The sequence below is a fragment of the Phacochoerus africanus genome, chromosome 1 (assembly GCF_016906955.1).
Source record: "Phacochoerus africanus isolate WHEZ1 chromosome 1, ROS_Pafr_v1, whole genome shotgun sequence".
NCBI lineage: Eukaryota > Metazoa > Chordata > Mammalia > Artiodactyla > Suidae > Phacochoerus > Phacochoerus africanus.
The window spans coordinates 99,430,487-99,452,841 of record NC_062544.1 but is presented as its reverse complement, the minus strand read 5'-3'; the positions used below and the strand labels follow the sequence as shown (position 1 = coordinate 99,452,841).

The 22,355-nt window shown below is 45.7% G+C and overlaps 2 protein-coding genes across 2 annotated transcripts in view; one reads left to right on the top strand and one right to left on the bottom strand.

Moving 5' to 3' along the window:
- Positions 1-7,939, top strand: part of SUSD5 (sushi domain containing 5) — a 45,332-nt gene extending 37,393 nt beyond the window's left edge. Inside the window, exon 5 of the mRNA XM_047769565.1 lies at positions 4,944-7,939. Within this exon, the coding sequence (XP_047625521.1) occupies positions 4,944-6,235 (1,292 nt within the window). The 3' untranslated portion in view covers positions 6,236-7,939. The remainder of the gene's footprint in view (positions 1-4,943) is intronic.
- A 5,425-nt stretch (positions 7,940-13,364) lies between these two features.
- The window catches only part of CRTAP (cartilage associated protein), a 42,341-nt gene continuing 33,350 nt past the window's right edge, over positions 13,365-22,355 (bottom strand). Inside the window, exons 4-7 of the mRNA XM_047769546.1 lie at positions 22,020-22,148; positions 18,657-18,802; positions 16,616-16,699; positions 13,365-13,858 (exon numbers count right to left, since the gene is read on the bottom strand). Coding sequence (XP_047625502.1) covers positions 13,805-13,858; positions 16,616-16,699; positions 18,657-18,802; positions 22,020-22,148 — 413 coding nt within the window. The 3' untranslated portion in view covers positions 13,365-13,804. The remainder of the gene's footprint in view (positions 13,859-16,615; positions 16,700-18,656; positions 18,803-22,019; positions 22,149-22,355) is intronic.

Below are 22,355 nucleotides of genomic sequence, written 5' to 3'. Positions count from 1 at the left end.
TTCTAATATTTATCATAGTTGTTATTAGGCCACTATTTTCATCACAAATATATAAATAGATATATAAAATAGGTAACCAACAAGAACCTACTGTATAACACAGGGAACTATACCTAATATTCTATAATAATCTGTAAGGGAAAAGAACCCGAAAAAGAATATATATATATTAATATATTTTATATATATATAAATCATTTTGCTGTACACCTGAAACTAACATAACATTGTAAACCAACTATATTTCAATTTAAAAAAAGAAAAAAGAAAGAAAATATAGAGATAATGAGTATACTAAACTCAAGTAAAAAAAAAAATCAGAGATTCCAGCAGCAACTGGTTTACAGCTTAATGTTTATGTAACACAGCATATTCCTGAAATAATTCAAAGTACAAATGTCTTAAGAAGAATGAATGCCTACTATCTCTATAATTGATGTCTTAACAAAATATCAGGTTGTTGAATTATGTTTTTTTTTCCCTCAAAGATTATAGCCATAGTTTTCTCTTCTTGCCTTTGAATGCTGAGGAGAAATTGTAGGCAAGCCTGCTTTAATTTTTGTTCTTGCACGTGATTTGTCCTTCCTGCCTGGATGTCAGCTGAATTCTTTCTTTAACCTTGTCATTCAGGAGTCAAACTCTGTGTCAGTTTTTCCTGGAACATGGTGTGTATTTAGGGTTGTTTGTTTAATTTTTATTTAGGAATAGCACAAATACAGAACGTTTCAAAAGTCAACGGTTATAAAAAAAAAAAAGTTAACGGTTATGAAGCTCCATGAATTGTCATACCATAAATCCACCCGTATAATCATTACCCAAGTCAAGAAACAGGACATCACTAGCAATCCAAAGACTCCTAGTGTTCTCTTCCAGTCACCACTTCCCTGAGAATAACCACTATCCAGACATCTAAAACTGTGGTTATACTGTCCCTGCTTGAACTTTGTTTCGGTGGAAGCACAGAGTGTGTTTTCTTGTGTTGGGCTTCCTTTGCCAACATGATGTCTGAGACACACCCGTATTGTTCTGTGGAGCTGTAGTTCATTTTTTTCCTTTGCTATGGAGTATTCCATTCTACTGTTTGTTTGGGTTTTTTGGCCATAGCCCTGATGTGGAAGTTCTCTAGCCAGGGAGTGAACCTGCACCACAGTAGCAAGTCAATTCTTAACCTGCTGAGCCACCAGGGAATTCCTCCATTCTACTGTTGATGAATATTTGTTGTTTCAAGTTTGGCGTGATTATAAGAACATTCCTGTGCAAGTTTCTTGGTGCACATGTTACATGCATTTTTCTTAAGTATGTACCTAGGAGTTAAGGTGCTGGGGTTATATAAGTTCAACTTTAGTAAATAATGCCTAACTAGTGGGATGGAAATGCTGTAAAAGTGGGTTGTGGAGTTCCCGTCGTGGCGCAGTGGTTAACGAATCCGACTAGGAACCATGAGGTTGCGGGTTTGGTCCCTGCCCTTGCTCAGTGGGTTAACGATCCAGCGTTGCCGTGAGCTGTGGTGTAGGTTGCAGACGCAGCTCAGATCCCACGTTGCTGTGGCTCTGGCGTAGGCTGGCAGCTACAGCTCCGATTGGACCCCTAGCCTGGGAACCTCCATATGCCGCAGGAGCGGCCCAAGAAATAGCAAAATGACCAAAAAAAAAAAAAAAAAAGTGGGTTGTGATGACCATTGTTCAACTATAAGGGTATTAAAATTCACTGAGTAATTTAAAAAGAATCCATGGACTAGGAAAAAGAGGAAGACAAACAGAATATAAGAAAACTAAACATCAGGTAACTTGACTTGGAGTTCCTATTGTGGCTCAATGGGTTAAGAACCCATAGTATCCATGGAACTCATAATATCCATGAGGATGTGGGTTCAGTCCTTGGCCTCGCTCAGTGGGTTAAGGATCTGGCATTGCTGCAAGCTGCAGCATAGGTCACAGGGGCAGCTTGGATCTGGTGTTACTGTAGCTGTGGCATAGGCTGGCAGCTGTATCTCCAATTCCCCCTAGCCTTGGAACTTCCATATGCTGTAGGTGTGGCCCTAAAAAACAAACAAACAAACAAACAAAAAAGTCAGATAACTTGGCTTCAATCTGGGTGCCATCAGTTACTATCCTTGTGGCTTTGTAAATTAAACAGCTAAGCCTCATTCTTCTCCTTTATAAAATGGGAGTAATAATACCTATTTCAGAGGGTATTGTGATGCTCAGATGAGATGATTCAAATATAGAGGGAGTTAGCTATTAACTCTTCGCTTAGATAGAAAATGTTGAATGTTAAGAATGTTGAATGTTGTAGATGGAACATGATGGAGGATAATGTGAAAAAATGTATATAAATGTATGGCTGGGTCACTTTGCTGTAAAGTAAAGTGACACATTGTAAAGTGTCACTTTACAATGACAGAACATTGTAAATCGCCTATAATAAAAAAAGGTTTTTTTAAAGAAAAAAATTAATGGCTAACCAGTTTTAGAAATGGGTATGCCAGTTTATAGGCACATCTCAGAGATATTGCAGGTTCAGTTCCAGACTACTGTAATAAAGCAATGTGGTTCAAACAACCCAATCAAAAAAGGGGAGGAAGATCTAGAGAGACATTTCTCCAAAGACTGACAGATGGCAAAAAAAAAAAAAGGTGAAAATATGTTCAACACCACTAATCATTAGAGACCGACTAATTATTAGAGAAATGCAAATCAAAACTGCAATGAGGAGTTCCTGTCGTAGCGCAGTGGTTAACGAATCCGACTAGGAACCATGAGGTTGCAGGTTCGGTCCCTGCCCTTGCTCAGTGGGTTAATGATCCGGCGTTGCCGTGAGCTGTGGTGTAGGTCGCAGACTGCGGCTCGGATCCCGCGTTGCTGTGGCTCTGGCGTAGGCTGGTGGCTCCAGCTCCAATTCAACCCCTAGCCTGGGAACCTCCATATGCCGCGGGAGCGGCCCAAAGAAATAGCAAAAAGACCAAAAAAAAAAAACTGCAATGAGGTAGCATCTCACACTGGTCAGAATGGCCATCATTAAAAAGTTTACAAATAACAAATGCCAGAGAGAGTGTGGAGAAAAGGGAACCCTCCTACAGTCCTGGTGGGAAAGTAAGTTGGTGCAGCCACTATGGAAAATAGTGTAGAGATTCCTCAGAAAACTAAAGACAGAGTTACCATATGATCCAGCAATCCCACTCCTGGGCATATATCTGGATAAAACTAATTTAAAAAAATAAATGTACCCCTCTGTTCATTACAGCGCTGTTCACAGTAGCCAAGACATGGAAACAACCTAAATGTTCGCCAACAGATGAATCAATATAGAAGATATGGTACATATATACAATGGGATATTATCCATAAAAAAAGAACAAAATAATACTACTTGTAGCCATATGAATGGACCTAGAGGTTAAAGGAAGTAAGTCAGACATAGAAGGACAAATATCAGAAAGACAGAACTGCCACAAATATTCTGAGAAGATGACCAATATGGAGACCCAAACAAACACTCCTCAACATGCACTGTCCATCACCACAGACACACATCAGAACCAATTGGCAAAATGCCCAAATAGCACTTCCTGCTCAAAAGAGAAGTTTTGAAGTGCACACCGCAGGACTTACTGGGTTTGAGGCTCGTCAGCTGGTCCAGACGCATCTTTCCATTCCACCAAGGGAAAGTGGAAGTTGAGCAGCCAGTGCCAAGCAGGAGAGAAACAGGGAGGGTTCCCAAAACAAATGGCTTCAGCAGTTGTGAGGAACTTCCCCCCAGACCTCCATCTGGAGCCAGCAGCCAGGCAGCAGCAGGCTCATGGCGGTCAGCCGGGTGCTATCATGGCAGCGGTTCTACTTGGAAAATCCAGGGAGCCAGATCTCATGAGAGTGCAGCCTCAGCTGAGCACCAAAAACTTAGCTAAAGTGGGGCCAGCTGCTATTGCTTAGAAGCCAATAAAGGGGCAAAGTTGGCCAAAAGGAAAGTTTAACTTATTTGGGAGTCCAGCAACTGTGGTGGGGGTGGGGAGGAGATTATAGGGTCCTATTCCATTTCAACACAAGCAGTCTTAAAAAGTACTCCCGTTTGGGAGTTCCCTTCGTGGCTCAGTGTGTTAAGAACCTGACTAGTATCCACGAGGACACGGGTTCAATCCCTGGCCTCGCTCAGTGAGTTAAGGATCTGGCTGTGAGCTGCAGCATAGGTCACAGACGTAGCTCAAATCCCGTATTGCTGTGGCTGTGGTATAGGCCGGCAGCTGTAGCTCTGATTAAGCTCCTAGCCTGGGACCTTCCAAATGCCGCAGGTGTGTCCCTAAAAAAGGAAAAAAAAAAAAAAGTACTCCAGTTTTACAGTAAATCTTAAAATCTTGTAGGGTACATGCGCCAGCTTTCTCTTCTTTTTCAAGATTACCTTGTCTATTCTTGGCCCTTTGATTTTTGTAAACTCTACCATCAGCTAATCAATGCCTGAGATTTTTATTAGGATTGTATTAAATCTATGTAGATCAGTTTGGGCGGAGTTGACAATTTAACAATTTTGAGCCTTCTGTTATACAAACATGGAATAGCCTTCATTACTTAAGGCTTTAATTTTGCTCAGCAATACTTTGTACCATTCCATGTAGAAATCTTACACATCTTTTGTTAGATTTATTCCTGGGAGTTTTGGGGTGTTTTATGCTCTGGCAAATGGCATCTTTTAAAATTTTTGTTTTCTGTTTATTGTTTGTATATAGAAATACAGTTGATGTTTTATGTTGACTGTGGACCCCCTGTCCTTGATAAACTCACCTGCTAATTGTAACAGTTTGTAGGTTCTTTGGGATTATCTGTGATATAGCATCCGAGAATAACAGTGTTATTTCATTTGTTCCAGTCCTTGTGCGTTTGGTTCCCCTTTCAGTGTTCCATGCTAGCTCTGTGACCTCAGACCTAGGGTGGCATTTCCCTCTTTCCTTCCAGATGAGGCTGAGGCACATATTGACTATGAAGATAATTTTCCTGATGACAGATCCGTGTCCTTCAGAGAGCTCATGGAGGATTCCCGGACAGAGGTGGAGGAGGACGGGGGTCCAGGAGACGCCTCTGAGGAGGCTCCAAAACAGGACCGTCTGGTCTCCGGTTCTGTGGGCAGAGAAGACATAGCCCTCGATACGGCCTTTGTGCCGACCACAGGCTTGCCCAGCACTGGGAGCAGTGCCCCCACGGACCTGCCAGGGTCCCGACGAAATCAGAAGTACTTGTTCTGGTTTCCTGCTGAGACCTTCCACAAGCCTGCGTTGGAAAAGGAGATGGATGATGACACTAAAGAGCAGTTTCCTGCTGGAGACCACCAGAGTGGTACAACCTTGGCCCCAGGGGAGCCTGAAACCAGGGCCACCTACAGCAGCAGAGGTGGTCCCTCACGGCCTTTTGTGGGCAGGAATGACAGCAAGGCAGTTGGTGCCGTGGTGAGCAGGAGCGATGAGTCCTGGTTAGATGGCTACCCTGTGACTGATGGCACCTGGAGGAAGCCAGAGGCTGAAGAGGAGGAAGAGGAGGACAAGGGGGATGGATCCGTCGGGCTGGAAGAAAGCATCCTAGTTAAAACCAGTCCGCTCATTCTTGTGGACGTTAAGGAGCCCATGAGTACTACCCTCCCACCAGCTGAGGACATAACCCACGGTTCAGGTCTTCCATCTCAAACACTAGATGTAGAAGCTTTGGTTCTCAGACCCGTGAATGTGTCTGACACCGAGGGTCCCAGCGAAGGGGATGGTGACTTGACTAGATACTCATCAACTATTCCTTGGAGAGACACCACGGAGAAGTCTCCCATGTCCACCCTAGCCAATGAACTCCCCAGCTCCACCCTGGAGACAGGAACCACCGCTGTGCAGAAAACGCCCAACCACATCCCTTCAACTGCAACGGCGGCCAGCCAGACTCCCATGGAAACTGCCGCCCCTGAGGTCAAGGATACCTTCCCATACCTGCTGTCTGAGGACTTCTTGGGACAGGAAGGTGCACCGGGCCCAGGAGCAAGTGAGGAGCTTTTTCCAACCTTGGAGCCCTGTGCAGGGGATAAGTGTCCTGGCCTCAGCAGAGGCCCCATCATTGCCACCATTGTCACGGTCCTGTGCCTGCTGCTGTTCCTGGCGGGCGTGGGGGCAGTGTGGGGCTACCGCAAGTGCCAGCACAAGAGCTCTGTGTACAAGCTGAATGCTGGCCAGCGGCGACACTACCACCAACAGATTGAGATGGAGAAGGTCTAGCCAACTTGGGTGGGCTCCCCCGCAGCCCCTGGGCAGTAACAGGAACTGTGACATGGCGCAGTGTTTATCAACACTGGTCACTCACTATAGCAGGAAACAAGTGGAGTCGGGCTCATCTTCTTTTTCTCAGGTCTTTGTTTTATAGGCTGAGAAGTGTCACATCGGGCAGGGCAGGGAGGCTTTGGCAGATCCTGAACAGGAGCATCTTCCTAACCATCTGCCCTGGAACCTGTTGCACCAAATCCCAGACCTGTGCTTCGGCTCTGCTTCTGGCGTGCAGTCAAAACTCCCCTCTTCATCATACGATTGTCTTTTTTCTTTCTGTCTTGCCTGCAGCATGCAGAAATGCCTGGGCCAGGGATAGAACCCCCGCCACAGCCATAACCCAAGCCACAACTGGACAACCCTGGATCCTTATCCTGATATACCACCAGGGAACTCCATGTCTTCTTTTTTTAAGAATGAAAACAATGGTCTCTGCTACCTGAAATTTTTGAAATAGGCATCATAGCCTATTTCAAGGCACAGCGTTTGAAAGCAGTGTTCTTTAGGACAGAGATATTTAATTGTTGAGAGCAGTCTATGGAAGAGTAATGGGTTATTTCCTTGTAATGTGGAGATGTTGCTGAGGGCAAATGAGCCAAGAACCAGGGCACAGGCTACAGCCTTGAGATCTCTTTGTTTGTTGAAACTGGAAGGAATGAATGGCTGACATTTGGTTGGGGGAGGGGATGGGAGCAGTGGTGGGACCCACACTCACCCTGTTCCCTCTAATCTGGGGAACAGCCGATCGTTTCTTTTAAAAAAACAAGGTTAGCTTTAGCACCGTTTCCTCTCAGCAGCTATGGCCTGCTTGTCCTTGACCAGTCTATGCCTAGGCATGTCTTAGAGTTTTGGCCAGGACTAACAAAACTCAGCCCTTGGTTTCCTCTCTGAGGATTAACCATTTCTCTGAATGCCAGGAAGACTGAATGACCTAGGAGGGAAAAAATGTTTTAAGAGGGCCCAGGACTAGGAAGGATCTCAAGCATGGATACCCACTTGAGGGAGAAGCAGAGGAATTAAAAGGAATATGAAATGACCTGAGATGCTCTGTACTTGATGCTGCTGTGACAACTGTGAGCTCTGGACAAACAGCCTGAGTGCAGGATGGACACACCCTAGCTGCTGAGAAGCCAGCTCATGTTATCTCCGTCATCTTGTGATGGCTCAGTCCGTCTTGTTTATGACAGTGGTTCTCAAAGCGTGGTCCTCGGACCAGCAGCATCAACATCATCTAGGAACTTGCCAGAGATGCGAGTTCTCTGGTACCCACCCCAGACAAAGTACCCACCCTGGGGGTGGGGCCCAGCTAGCTGGGGTTTAAAGTAGCCCTCTGGGTGACTCTGATACTCACTCAAGATTGAGAACCCCTGGTTTATGAGAACATACATGCTGAGCTTTAAAGGCAGCTAAGGCTCCTGAGGCCCAGCCCTGAGGTCTGTCTTGCAGGGAAGTCAGGCTACTGCTGTGCCCCTGAGGTAACATTAGAGGCGGCTGAAACACCATCTCCAATGGTCTCCTTTGTATTGGCACAGAAACCAAACATATGATATTTTTCTAATATGAATCGCTTGCTTAGAAAGCTTTCTATTTGGTAAAAAGTGGTGAAAGCAGAGGTCCCATTGTGGCTTAGCAGGTTAAGAACCTAACATATTCTCCGTGAGGATGAAGTTCAATCCCTGGCCTCACTCAGGGGGTTAAGAATCCAGCTATGCCACAAGCTGTGGTGGAGGCTGCAGATGTGGCTTGGATCTGGAGTTGCTGTGGCTGTGGTTTAGGCCTGTAGCTGCCTAAAACTCCAGTTTGACCCAGAACCTAGGAACTTCCAGTGCCAAAGGTGCAGCTGTAAGAAGAAAAAAGAAGTGATGAAGACAACACATTTATTTTGAGACACTATGAGTCTAAGTGTTCTTGTGTAGTGTGAGAAAAATCCCAATTTATAAGCGAAAAATTGTTAGGGGTGCGTTACCTAAAGAAAATGAGTATTCTCACATGTTTTGTACCCTGCCACGTCTTTCTCGTGCAAGCTTTGGAAAAATAATAAGCTAAGTAGCTACAAAGGCAGTCTAGCATCATTCCTGACTAAATGAAGGCCTGAAGGTACGAAATGGAATACTTATGTGTCTGATGAAATCTAGAACAATAGGAACACAATGCTTTCTATGCGTAGCCAAAGCAAAATACAAAAGCCAGAGGTTGTATATATTTATAACTAGATACTTTTCCAATCTAGTACAAATAACTTTTCTATTTTTAACTATATAAAATAACCTCCATCTCAGAGTTCCCTGGTGGCTCAGGAGGTTAAGGATCTAGTGTTGCCACTGCCACAGCATGGGTTTGATCCTTGGCCTGGGAAATTCTGCATGCCTCAGGCATGGCTGAAATAAAATAACCTCCATCTCAACATGTAATATCCCAGGACTATTGACTTAATATCAACTCAAAACCAGGTAAGATTAATACAAGTGTATTAAGTTTATTAGACACATTAATTAACGTAAATGTATTATTTGGTAGAAATGAAAAATAAACCCAACACATCATTCTTAAGTTTTTATTGGTTTGGTGTCATCTAAATTAACGTTATAGGATCTAAAAAACACATATAGAAAGGGAACGACTAAAACACTGTAAACCTAAATTGTATGTCACGTGTTTTTTTAGGATGGTAAATGTTTAATGCTCGTGAAAATGTGTGTGTGGGGGGGAGGGGTGATTCATTAACACAAAGCTTCTGAGATATTTAAAATAAATAATTATTTCCCCAAACAGTTACTTGGTGTATTTTATTTTAAAATTTATTTTGTCTTTTTAGGGCGGCAACTGCAGCATATGGAGAGTCCAGGCTAGGGGTCAAATAGGAGCTACAGCTGCCTGCCTACACCACAGCCACAGCACTTGGGATCCGAGCCACATCTGCGACCTACACCACAGCTCATGGTAACCCCGAATCCTTAACCCACTGAGCAAGGCCAGGGATCGAACCTGTGTCCTCATGGTTGCTAGTCAGATTCATTTCCACTGAGCCATGACAGGAACTCCACTTAGTGTATTTTGTATCTGGGTTACATAACGGTGTTTTGTTTTGGTTTTTAAGAATTCTCTAGTAAATAATGTCAACACTTGCTGTATCTAAGCCTGCCCTTCCTGAGCCTAAATCTCGGCATGTTACCTCCTGCAGGATTTGGGAGGATCTGCAGAGCTCCTGCCTCCTCTTTTCTCCTTCCACCTTTCTCACCCAACCAGAGACCATGCCTCTCACTACAACAAAAAGCGCAGGAATTTGCTACTCAATGTGGTTTCCAGGCCAAGAGCATAGTCGCCACTTAGGAGCTTGTTAGAAATGCAGAATCTGGAGTTCCCTTGTGGCACAGCGGGGGTTAAGGATCTGGTGGTGTCACTGCAGCACCCTTGTAGCTCGGTTCAATCGCTGGCCAGGAACTTCCACATGCCGCACATGAGGCCAAAAAAAAAAAAAAAAAAAGAAAAGGAAAGAAAAATGAAAAGAAATGCAGACTCTCAGGTCCCACTCCAAACCTGCTGATCCAGACTCTGCATTTGACAAGATGCCCAGATGATGGGTGTGCATGGTCAAGTTTGAGAAGCACTGGCCCTAAGAGACCAGGTCTGATAACCTCTCTTCTCTTAACTGATGGGACCAAGGAATCAATCAAGAGGGTTAGGTGTGGGGACTTGTCACAGAAGCCTGGGAAGGGTTAAGAGAACCATCAAGTGACAGTGGACGGCTGTTAGGGACCTGGCCAAGAGCAATAGGAAAGGCCACAGCTGGACAGGGGCTGTGTTGCTGTGGCCTGGAGGGGGAAGGGATTTTAAAGACCTAGACCTCTTCTTTCACCCTGCAGTCTCCCACCAGCAAGTCCCAGGGGCGCATGGCAGTCAGAGGGGGAGGGAGCCCAGGCAGTGTCGACCACAGGGGTCAGGCCCCGGGGCACAGGGCAAGGTGGAAAAGAGAGCTGGAGGGATGGATGGAGAATTCCAGGTCAGACGCCATCAACATCAATCCCATCATCCTTACGTCCCTCTTTACCTCTTCAAACACCAGGCCCGACCCCTCCGGAACCACCCAAGGTCATGAACACTGTCGGTGCCCCCTCCCTGCCAGATGCCCTTCACTAAGCAGGTAAACCCACCCTCCTGCAGTCTTGGTGGCTGCTGAGATGCTCATAAATGGGAGTCTCCTGGTGGCTCAGTAGGTTAAGGATCTGGCATTGCCACTGCTATGGCTTGGGTCACTGCTGTGTCACAGGTTTGATCCTTGGCCCAGGAACATCTGCAAGTCATGGGTGCAGCGAAAAAAATAATAATATTAAAAATTAAAATGCTCAAAAACGCCTAAGTGTACTCTTCTCACCTAGAGCATTGTTCTCAGCCTAATAGGGGTCCCCTCACCCATCCGTTAGCTCCCCACCCCCACAGGGACAAGCTGCAGGCACAGGAAATCCAATGCTGAAAAGCTTTGGCCGAGGCTTACTTAAGGTCCCTTCCCTTCCCACCGCCCCCCTTGATTATAGCTTAAACTCACCACACTAGGTCATTCAAGCCTGGAGTCACCAGAAAAAAGACGTCGCTGTTTGCAGGAGGGCAGATGATCAAGAGTTCGGACAGCTGCGATGAGGGATTAGTTGTGGGTTTTTCTCAGAGCCTCGCTACAAACTGTGTTGCCGTTCCATGTGCAAACACTATTAAATGAGAATGTTTTCTCTGGCTCCAATCCACCTTCTCCCCACAGTTTAAGTATTGAATTTTTTTTTAAAGAAAACTGAAGTAGCTTAGGTTTTCAGCTCACACTGAAAACTGAAAAAGGTTATTTCCATAAATGTTGGCAGGAACCGGCCACTGTTGATTCCACCAGCAGTCATAATAAACCCTTTCCCACTGACAATCTAACAAATCATTTTCTGTTTGCCACTGAGTTCGGTTCAATAAAATTTTTGTGCTGTTAAAATTCCCTTAGGAAGAACTCCTAAAAGCAACATTTCCTAAGGCTGCCTTTGTGGGCAACAGACCCAGTGGTTCTCCTGGACCCCAGACGTGAGCACAACAGATTAGTGGCAGTGATTAGAAAACCTCAGGAGTTCCCTGATGGCCTAGTGGCTAAGGAGTTGCTGTTATCACTGCTGTGGCATGGGATCGATCCCTGGCCCCAGGAACTTCTACATGCCACAGGTGCGACCAAAAAGACAAACAAACAAACAAAACCAACTTTAAGAAAATAAATAAATCACCTGACAGTGACCCAGGAAAAGTCTCCAAAAAAAAAGTCTCAAACTCAGAAAGATATTAGGATGGTGACTATGCTGGGATGTGTAACTTTCAGTCAATTAATTACTTTTAAACTTCTGTGTACACACAAAGTTCCCGGCTAAGGTAAAATCTGAAAAGTAACAGGGCTCAGGGAGCGCCTTGGGATTCTCTCCAGTGGGGGCCCCTGCCTGGGCTGCCTGAAAGTTAGAAAGGTGGACAGACAGACAGACAGACAGAACACACACACACCAGCGCCCCCGCCCCCCGGCGGGAAGCTTCCCTGGGTGGGACCAGCCTGAGGAAACCTAAAAGTAGCCGTTGGGGGCCTGCAGGTGGGTCAGAGGGCAAGCGAGGCATCCTCGGCTGGGTCTGGAAACCCACAAAGCTGAAAAATGTGCTTATTTTTGCAAAAGACAGGCCAGGCTAATGCTGAGCCCATGAGGTCTCAACCCAGGACTCTTCTAGATTCTTCCAAGAAACACGCTCAGGGAGGCACTGGGTTGAGGTTGCCGAGTGCAGCCTGCACACTGAGGTTTCATGCTAAGTTTGGAGGGATCAGTCCACCTTTTTTTTTTTTTTTTTAAGATTGGTTAGATTTCCTTTGAAATAAAAACTTAGTAGCTTGATTGCATAACCTTCAAACGAAGCCAAGAGCTGACCACGTCGACTCTACTGTCCCCAGGGGACATTGCTAAGATGGGGGCGGCCCCAGGGAAAGATGAGAATGGTTAGGGAAGGCCTCACCAATAGGTGACAGCAGAGCAGAGGCCTCAGGAAGCTGGTCTCAGGGCCAAGCGTTCCAGGCAGAGGGGCAGCATGTGCTGTGCCCTCAGTGAGGATGTGCTTGCTGTGGTCAAGAGACAGACAGCAAGGAAGCCCAGGAGAGGTGTGGGTAAGGGGCAGAATGGAGGAAGGCAAGTGTACATGGACCGAAGGCTCAGCCTTGCCGGCCAGTGAAAAATCACTGGCTTCTACTCGGAGTGACATGGGAGCCGCGGAGCAGAGCAGAGCCTGGGCTGGCCTGTCACCACGCTTCCTGACCTCTTTCCCTGCTTTATTTCCCTCCATAACAATGATCACCCTCTGATGCCTTGTATATATTTACTCTTGTTTATTTGTTGTCTGTCTTCCCCTGTAGAATATAGGCTCTAGGAAGGCAGGGATTTCCTTTTCCTTTTTCTTTTTGCTTTCTAGGGCCCTACCTGAGGCATATGGAAGTTCCCAGGATTGGGGTCAAATCAGAGCTACAGCTGCTGGCCTACACCACAGCCCCAGCCATGTCAGATCTGAGCTTTGTCTTCGACCTACACCACAGCTCACGGCAACGCCGGATCCTTAACCCACTGAGCGAGGCCAGGGATTGAACCTGCATCCTCATGGATACTAGTTGGATTCGTTTCTGCTGTGCCACCACGGGAACTCCCAGGGACTATGTTATTCTGTGCAGGATGTCTAGTGCCCGGGTCAAGGTCTAGCACATAGTAGGTGCTCAGTAAATATTTGTTCAGAGAATAAATGAAACCAGCTTCCCTCTGCTTCCTTCCATTTCCAACTCTGAGACTTACAGCGGAGCAATGTCCTCACATGGGATCGACCAAGCATTGTAAGCCTCTGGAGCTGCGAGAGTGCTGAACCAAAGCCACATTTCTATACTCTACACCATCTACCCAACTTCTTTTTCAGTGGCTGCCAGAAATGATGCAGGTCAGACCATGTGCAGACCATCATGAGGCCTTGAGAAGGTTAGTCTTTGTCCTCCCCATCTTTGCTGGATCAGGGGATGGGGAGAAAGGAAATCAAAATCTGGAAAAGCAGAAAATCTCAAGTAGGCTTTTTATAACTCCCATCTTTTAGGTGTATTTTTCTTATTTAAAAAATAATACTGATTTTTCGGTAAAACACAAACCATGGAGAAGTGTCCTTCTAACCAAAATGGTGACTTTCTCAGGTATACAAATGGAGAAGGCAGGTGTGACAATGGGAACACAGGTGTGGACATGGGGGAGGCAGGTGTAATGATGGGGAGACAGGTGAGAAGATGGGGAGACAGGTGGGAAGATGGCAGGGCGAGCGTGGCTATAAGGAGGCAAGTGTGGACACAGGGAAGGCAGGCTCAACCCTGGTTAGATGTAGTGAGAGATGGGGGCTTCCCTTTCGCTTCACAGAGTAAAGAGAGGCTCCGAGGTATCAACTATTGGGAAAAGGAAGACGAAGAATCTGTTTCCTGAACACCGAGGGGAAGTCTCTCTGGCTGCTAGACTAGCTGGTCTCCTCCAGCTCCAAGAGGTCGTCCACGTATTCCACGACCTCTCCCTGTAAGAGACATAAGACACCTCTGTTACGGGGTTACCTGACCTGAAAAGTGCAGAGACTGTTTTCAAGGGGCCACTGCTAGCTGCTTGCCTAGCTGGGGCAGCATTTCTCCCCTGCCCTTGGGCCCAGAGGATCGGATATCTCCCTGGGAGGGACCTGGCTTCCAGTCCATGTGAAGCTGGAGTCAAGACCCCCTGTGGGAAGTGGGGGTCCAGCACCCTCTGAAAGATCCTGTTTAGTCCCTCTTCTTCTATGCACTCCTCCCCCAGCCCCTAACAATGACCCCACAGAACACTTTCTGTCTGTTCCCTCTCTGTGCTGATCAAATCACAAGTGTTTCTGGCTATGCCTGCAGCATGCAGAAGTTCCCAAGGCCCAGCAGTGACAACGCAGAACCCTTAACCTGCTGAACCACCAGGGAACTCCACCACAAGCTTTTCAAGGACCAGGATCCAGGTTCTTTTTCTTCTCCAGAGCTTGGTACACACAGGTCTCAGTAAACCTGCTAGAGGATGGATGGCTGTGTGTAGGCATGTAACTGCTGGTGCAGCTGAAGCAATCTTGCCACTCAAAAGAGAAATGCTTGGGTACAGGGGACCCACCTGTCCAATATTGGTACAGGAGCACCCCCTGCTCACTTCTTCTGCGACCAGCCTTTAGACTCTACCTGAAACAGCTCAGCACACTTTCCAGTTTCCTTCTCTGTTTTGATTTCTCTCCCACGACCCACCGGACGCACCAGTGGATGACACCCATTCCATTTACTGTAGAGGAGGAGGGAATGACCAAGAAGGCCAAGCTCCCCTCCCCACAGACCAGCCCCACCAATGGTGACCACCCCCTGCTAAAGCCTGGCCTCCCTCAGAGGCCTTGGTCTCAGGCCAAGGGCTTACTTGCTCCTTTTGATGTGTTAACACAGAGAGATCATAAAATCTCTCAGTATTTGAAAATAGTTATAAAATCTATCAAGCACTTAAGACATAAAAGGGGTATTATTATTATTGTTGTTGTTATTATTATTATTATTTTGTCTTTTTAAGGCCGTACCTATGGCATATGGAGGTTCCCAGGCTAGGGGTTGAATCGGAGCTGTAGCCACCAGTCTACGCCACAGCCACAGCAATGCGGGATCCAAGCCCTGACTGCGACCTACACCACAGCTCATGGCAACGCCGGATCCTTAACTCACTGAGCCAGGCCAGGGATCAAACCTGCGTCATCAAGGATGCTAGTCAGATTCGTTCCACTGAGCCACGACAGGAACTCCAAGTCTTATCATTTTTAGCAAATGCTTCTACCTATAGAGCGAGGGGTCAGACCAGAACAAACCACTGCTCTCTTTAGCTCCAATGGCTGGCAAGTCCCTAGCTGTCTCAGAAAGCATTTTCTATTTTGTTCCAAACGCACCTCTCTGAACGCTACCTCTAGTGACCATTTTTCTGTGACTAGGCTACTCCACCACAGAATGCTCCATAACCAATACAATCTTTGTCAAAAAAGGAGGAGTTCCTGTTGTGGTACAGCGGAAAAGAATCCAACTAGGAGCCATGAGGTTGTGGTGTAGGTTGCAGACACAACTTGGATCCTGTGTTGCTATGGCTGTGGCATAGACCAGCAGCTGTAGCTCCAATTTGACCCCTACCCTGGGAGCTTCCATATGTTACAGGTGGGGGCATAAAAACCAAAAAAAAAAAAAAAAGAGTCAGTTGGAGTTCCCTGGTGGCCTAGTGAGTTACGGATCTGGCCTTGGCACTGTTGTGGCTCAGGTTTGATTCCTGACCTGGGAACTCGCCATGGGCACAGCCAAAAAAAAAAAAAAGACAGCTGAGGAAGACTTAGGAATTTCAAGCAACCCCAAAAGAAATGCCTAATTTACAAAAAAATGAAAAAAAAAAAACTGACAAAAATTGGGATGTGGGTTTCCCAGTGTTGCAGAGTGCTTAGTTACTTGAAATTCACTGCGTATTTTTTTTCTTTTTCTTTTTTTTGTCTTTTTTTGCCATTTCTTGGGCCGCTCTCATGGCATATGGAGGTTCCAAGGCTAGGGGTTGAATCAGAGCTGTAGCCACTGGCCTATGCCAGGGCCACAGCAACACGGGATCTGAGCCACGTCTGCAACCTACACCACAGCTCACGGCAACACCGGATCGTTAACCCACTGAGCAAGGGCAGGGACCGAACCCGCAACCTCATGGTTCCTAGTCGGATTTGTTAACCACTGCGCCACAACGGGATTTTTTATAAAATTAAAAACAATGGTTGGGGAGTTCCTGCCATGGCTCAGAAGAAACTAATCGGACTATGAGGATGCAAGTTCAATCCCTGGCCTTGCTCAGTGGGTTAAGGATCCAGCGTTGCCATGAGCTGTGGTGTAAGTCACAGACACAGCTCAGATCCTGTGTTGCTGTGGCTGTGGTGTAGGCCAGCAGCTACAGCTCTGATTCGACTTCTAGCCTGGGAACCTCCATGTGCCGGGAGAGTGGCCCTAAAAAGACAAAAAACAAAAACAAAACAAAAAAACAATGGTTGGATGGCTCCATACTCTGTCAGGAAAAGTGGGGCTTCGGCCTGGGTTTCTTAGAAAGGCTTTCTTGCCCAGGCCAGTGATCCAACTTGCCTTAAAACGCCCACAGAAACTGTTTCTCAAGGGCCCCTTCTGTTTCTCATTTCAGGGACAACTTGGCCTTCTAGTGATTGCAGCAAAGATGTGAGTAATATTTTCTCTTAGCCAGACATGTGTGAAACATGAAAACTTACCTCATCATCATCCATTATGTTTTCCTTAGCAAAGTCATACAGCTCTTTCTGGAGTGTAGTCACATTAAAGAACTGAACTGCTTCCTGTTCAGACACAAACAGAGAACAGTTTCTATGACCAGCCTTTTAATGTGAGAACTGGGGTGGGGGCAGGAAGGGAGGCAGGGTATGGAATTTCTTTGAGAGGTGATGAAAATGTTTAAAATTAAATAGTGGTGATGGCAGCACGGCTCTGTGAATATACTAAAACTACTGAATTGCGCACTTTGAAAGCATGAATTTTACTGTATGTGAATTAGATCTCTGAGGGGCCAAGTCTGAGTGAATGAAAGAGAGAGTGTGTGCTTGTGCATGTGCGCCCACTGGCCAGGCGCTGAAGCGGAAGGAAGATGTATGTATGGCAAACCAGGACAGCAGGCAGAAATGAAAGTACAAGCTAAGGGAAGGTTTGAAAAGATTTTCTGAAAGTGATATATAATCCATGGATTTCCCTGACAATGCAGGCAAACCCAAGTTTGTCCAACAAGAAAATGAATGATCCTTCTGTAAACGAGCCTGCCATGGAGCTGTTTTTTTTGTTTGTTTGTTTTTTAAAGATAAATGAAAAAAGTATACAAATAATAAATGTTGAAGAAAGGATGGAGAAGAGGGAACCCTCCTACAATGTTGGTGGGAATGTAAGTTGTAGTAGCCACTATGGAGAATAGTATAGCGGTTCCTCAGAAAACTAAAAACAAATACTACATGGTCCAACAATCCTATTCCTGGGCATACATCCAGAGAAAACCATAATTCAAAAAGATATGTGTATTCTAATGCTCACTTCAGCACTATTTACAATATTCAAGACATGGAAGCAACCTAAATGTCAGTCAACAAAGGACTGGATAAAGATATGGTACATATAAACAATATATTACTCAGACATAAAAAATGAAATAATAACATTTGCAGCAACATGGATGGACCTAGAGATTATCATAATAAATTAAAGACAATATCACATGATATCACTTATATGTAGAATATAAAAAAATGATACAAATGAACTTATTCACAAAACAGAAACACTCAGAGACAGAAAACAAACTTATGGTTCCCAAAGAGAAGGGAGGAGGAGGAATAAGTTAGGAGTTTGAGATTAACATAGACACACTACTATATATAAAACAAATAATCAACAAGGACCTACTGTAGAGCACAGGGAACTCTACTCAGTATTCTGTAGTGACCTGAGAAAATAATCTGAAAAAGAATGGATATATGTACATGTATAACTGAACCACGTTGCTGTACCCCTAAAATTAACATGACATTGTAAATCAACTATACTCTAAAATAAAATGAAATTTTTTTTTTTGAAAAGACAAAGTAGGTATACAGGTGTGACATGAAAAATGTTCATGATGAAACTGTTAGACAAAGGAAGTTGCAAAACAGTGTGTAAAGTAAGATCTAGTTTTTTTTTTTTTTAGGGCCACACCTGTGGCATATGGAGGTTCCCAGGCTAGGGGTCCAGTTGCAGCTGTAGCTGCCAGCCTACACCACAGCCACAGCAACGGGATCCGAGCTGCGTCTGTGACCTACACCACAGCTCACGAGCAACACCAGATCCTTAACCCACTGAGCTAGGCCAGGGACTGAACCTGCAACCTCATGGTTACCAGGTGGATTTGTTTCCATTGTGCCACAACAGGGAACTCCAAGATCTTGTTTTTGTAAAAACAAATATATGCTGCATTTATGTTAAAAGTATAGCTGTACAGCAGGATGAGGAGAAAATAGGGGATTAAGTAAAACAGGGGATTACTCACTCTTAAGTCAAATATTTCTATAATGTTCGAAATCTGTAGAGTTTTTACTGATTCAGAAATGAGAATATGAGAATAAAACAGTAAAATGTTAAAAGACAAAATGGCTATAGAAAAAGCTGTTTTCCTTCCTTTCTGAAATAACCCTTCTCTTAAGGTGCAAAGCTATCTCCTTAAAGCAGGGTGAAGAGGAAGGCAGGAAACGCAATGCCCGGTCTGCTGGCACGTACTGGTCTGGGCTGGAAATGCTCATCCGAAAGCCCCCACTTGTCCCTGTGGTACTGGTAATACACCAGGTTCTGCTGCATGACCTTGTCGTTGTGATCGAAGAGCAGGTAGCTGACGGCACAGGGGGCCGCGTTCTTCAGGTCATTCACTGGGCAGGAGAAGAGGAACAGGAAGTCAGCCAACCTCTCAAAGCTACAGCTTGAAGCACAGCTTCCTAAAGAAAACAATCACGAACAAGCCCTTTCTCCGAAGCCCCTCCTTCCGAAAACCTGCAACCACACGAATCTTCCCTGGGTGGGCAGATTGCAGATGGGTCTCCATGGCAACCTGGAGGCCGGTTTTAAAAAAGAGAAGTTCCTTTAGGCAGAAGCCTTGGCAGGAATGCCTAAAGTATTGCCCACGGGCCTTGGTGACCCAGGCTGGTGTCACATCCCTGGAGCCTGAGCACGCTGGGTCCCAAGGCTGGATTGTCATAGGGCGAAGGAAGGAAGTGGCAGAAAATGAGTCCCTGCTTGCATGTGCAGGGCCTGGTCTCCTCTGCATGGGACCATGATCTCTATATCCAGGGGGGCCCTCCTACAGCTAAACCAAGCCTAATGAACCCAAAGGATGGTGTACCTTCCTTTGGGCCGGGAGAGATGTGAAAAGTCACCTGGTCTCCGCATCTCCTGGTGGTGGGCTTCTCACCTCCAGCCTCCCTCCCTGGAGTCGCCCCACTTTTAGAAGAGGGGTTTCACAGCGGTGGGATATGTCTGGGATTTGTTTAAGGGGTGAAGGTGTTTATTCGGGCACATTCCACTCGAATTTACAACCCAGAAACACTACTTTTGCTAAAATTGGTTGCCTGAGTAACCAGAGTTGGGCATGAGTAAATCCTGCCTTCTAGTGGCCATTTCCTGTAATAACAACTTTAAAGCCAGTCCTTAGAGGCAAGAAATACAAAGGGGCAGGGGGCATAAGTAACATCTGCCCTCAAGAAATGTCCCGGGGGAGGTAACCTAGAAAGCATTCAAGCCTGGGCAGTCTCTCAAGAAGCCAATTTCAAGAAGTAAATTTTACTCACGCTGTTCACCCATAATCCAGAAAGCAAAGATTTCCTGGGGAGCAGCAAGAAAAGCTACTTTTGGTTTTCCAGTGTTTATGTTTTTGCTACAGTTTCAGATATGCAGGGTGGTTTACGGAGCACGTAGGGATTTGAGAGGACTGACTGGTGAGCCGCCAAAGGCTGGAAGCATCTGGAACACTTCTAAACTCTAGTGTTCTGGCTTGTGCCCACTGAACCAAGCCTGCTCAGAGGCTGGAAGACCCATGTTTCCAAGTCCATCACTGGGCTAGCTCCCTGAGATGTCAGCATGGACTCTCAAGAAAATGAAACAAAAACACGAGCTATATTTTCATCACACAGAAGGTCTAGAAACCCAAGATAGGCAAAGTGTTGATAAAAATTGAAGCTGGGAAGTTCCCGTTGTGGTGCTGCGGAAACGAATCTGACTAGTATCCACGAGGATGCGGGTTCAACTCCTGACCTCACTCAGTGGGTTAAGGACCCTGTGTTGCTGTGGCTGTGGTGTAGGCTGGCAGCCACAGCTCCCATGTGACCCCTGGCTGAGTGATGGGCACACTACAGTTCTTTATACCATCTTCTCTAATGTATGTTTTTATTTTTATCTTTATTTCTGGTCACAGCAGCATGCAGAAGTTCTTGGGCCAGGGATCAAATTGAGCCACAGCAGTGACAATGCCAAATCCTTAACTGCTAGGCCATCAGGAACTCCTTCTAATGTATTTCAATTTTCACAAGTTAAAAAAACAGGTATGTAATTTTTATAATTCTTATTAAAATAGGGCTCTTCCAAGTGAGGATGACCATAAACTAACAGCACCAGGATGGAGGTAGGGGAGAGGGAATGGGAACAGGTGGTTTGCTTTCTGTGTTTCTCTGAGATATTTGGTTCACTTAAATATGGCTTTTTGAAAGAAAACACTTATATTAAAAAAGAGGGCTCTTCAGAGTTTCCTTGTGGTGCAGTGAGTTACGGATCTAGCATTGTCCCTGCAGCGGCTCAGGTTGCTGCTGTGGTATAGGTCCCATGCCTGCTCTGGGAACTTCCACATGCAGCAGGCACAGCCCCCCTCCCAAAAAAAAGAGGGCTCTTCATAAGCAAAGACAGTGCCAAACAGAAAACTGCCCCCTCTATGCTAGAATACAGTCAATCAGTGTTTGCTGGGGACAGTGCTGTGAGCTCAGTACTGCCTTATGTGAACATGTGTTCACATTACACAGAACGAGACTCCTGTCCTTTATGCTAAATAAATAATCCTTTACCAGACACTTAGTACCAGAGTGACAGTGGCAAATAAAAACTCATCCTTCTCACCATGAAAGGGAACTTCTGGGAAGGGACACCTGATAAGAACACACCTCCTGTTGATCTCAGAAATGTCCCAGCCAAGGGACATGTCACTGCATGAGGCTCTGGCTGCTCTAAGATCAAGTTCACTGCTGAGAGAGGCCGGTTACATTCTTCAAAAGATCTACTGTGAATGACAGTTTCAGAGACTCTCAAGGACAAGCTTGATCAGCAGCAAAAATCTGAAATATTTTAAATTTTAAAAATAAAAAATAGGAGAGAAAGAAATTTTTTTTCCTTTTTTTTTAAGCTTCATCAGGCAAGGCTTTCAGTGTGTCCTGAAAAGGACAGGAGGTAGAGTTAAAAGGTTGGTGGGTGGGTGGCTGTTGCGGGCAGAGAGAATCCAACAAAGAACAGAATGGCCACAGTCAGGAGGGAGGGCTGTGGAAACCAAGTTACCTGTCATTCCTCCCAGGGTTTCCCTGAATCCCCAAGACTGGCCACCCCAGAATTTGAATGGCAGTCTCGGGGATGCTAGCCAGACACCTGTCACTGGACCCCGTCAGTTGGCAGAGTCGCTCCCACTGCAGCTGACTCTAGTAACCTCCAGTGCTTGTCACTGAACCCTGGAGGTACACGGTGCTCAGGCAAATGGCACATGACAATATCAGTTATAGTGAGAGGAGGAACAGACAGGCTCGGAAGTCTGAACCTGAAGCCCTTTCTCACAATTTCAGGCCAAGGGAGGACCAAATGCAATGAAACTCGTAGAGTGAGGAGTAAGGCCAGTGATGTGGAGAAAGGCAAAAAAAAAATGATATAAAAACTACAACACTAATATAGAGTCTGCCATGTGCCAGTGTGTGAATTCCCTAAGTATTCCACATCTATCAACACATTTAATCCTCAGGACAGTCTTTCAAGGTTAGTACCATTATTTCTCTACAGATGCAGAAGCTGAGTCTTAGGAGGATCAAGTACCAGGCCCAGATCTCCTAGAAGATGATTACTTACACTTATAATAGGCAAACTGCAAATAATGATATATGGTAGCCACAAATTTCTCCACTGGATATCCTCCTATAACTGGGGTGAGGTTCTCTTCACACTGGATTTTGCATTCCAGAACTTCCACATAATGATCTGAAAGAATACACAAATATTCAGAGCAGTACATCCATTATTTTCTTTTTTTTTTTTTTTTTGGCTTTTTGCTATTTCTTGGGCCACTCCCGCGGCATATGGAGGTTCCCAGGCTAGGGGTCAAATCAGAGCTGTAGCCACCGGCCTACACCAGAGCCACAGCAACACGGGATCTGAGCCGCGTCTGCAACCTACACCACAGGTCAC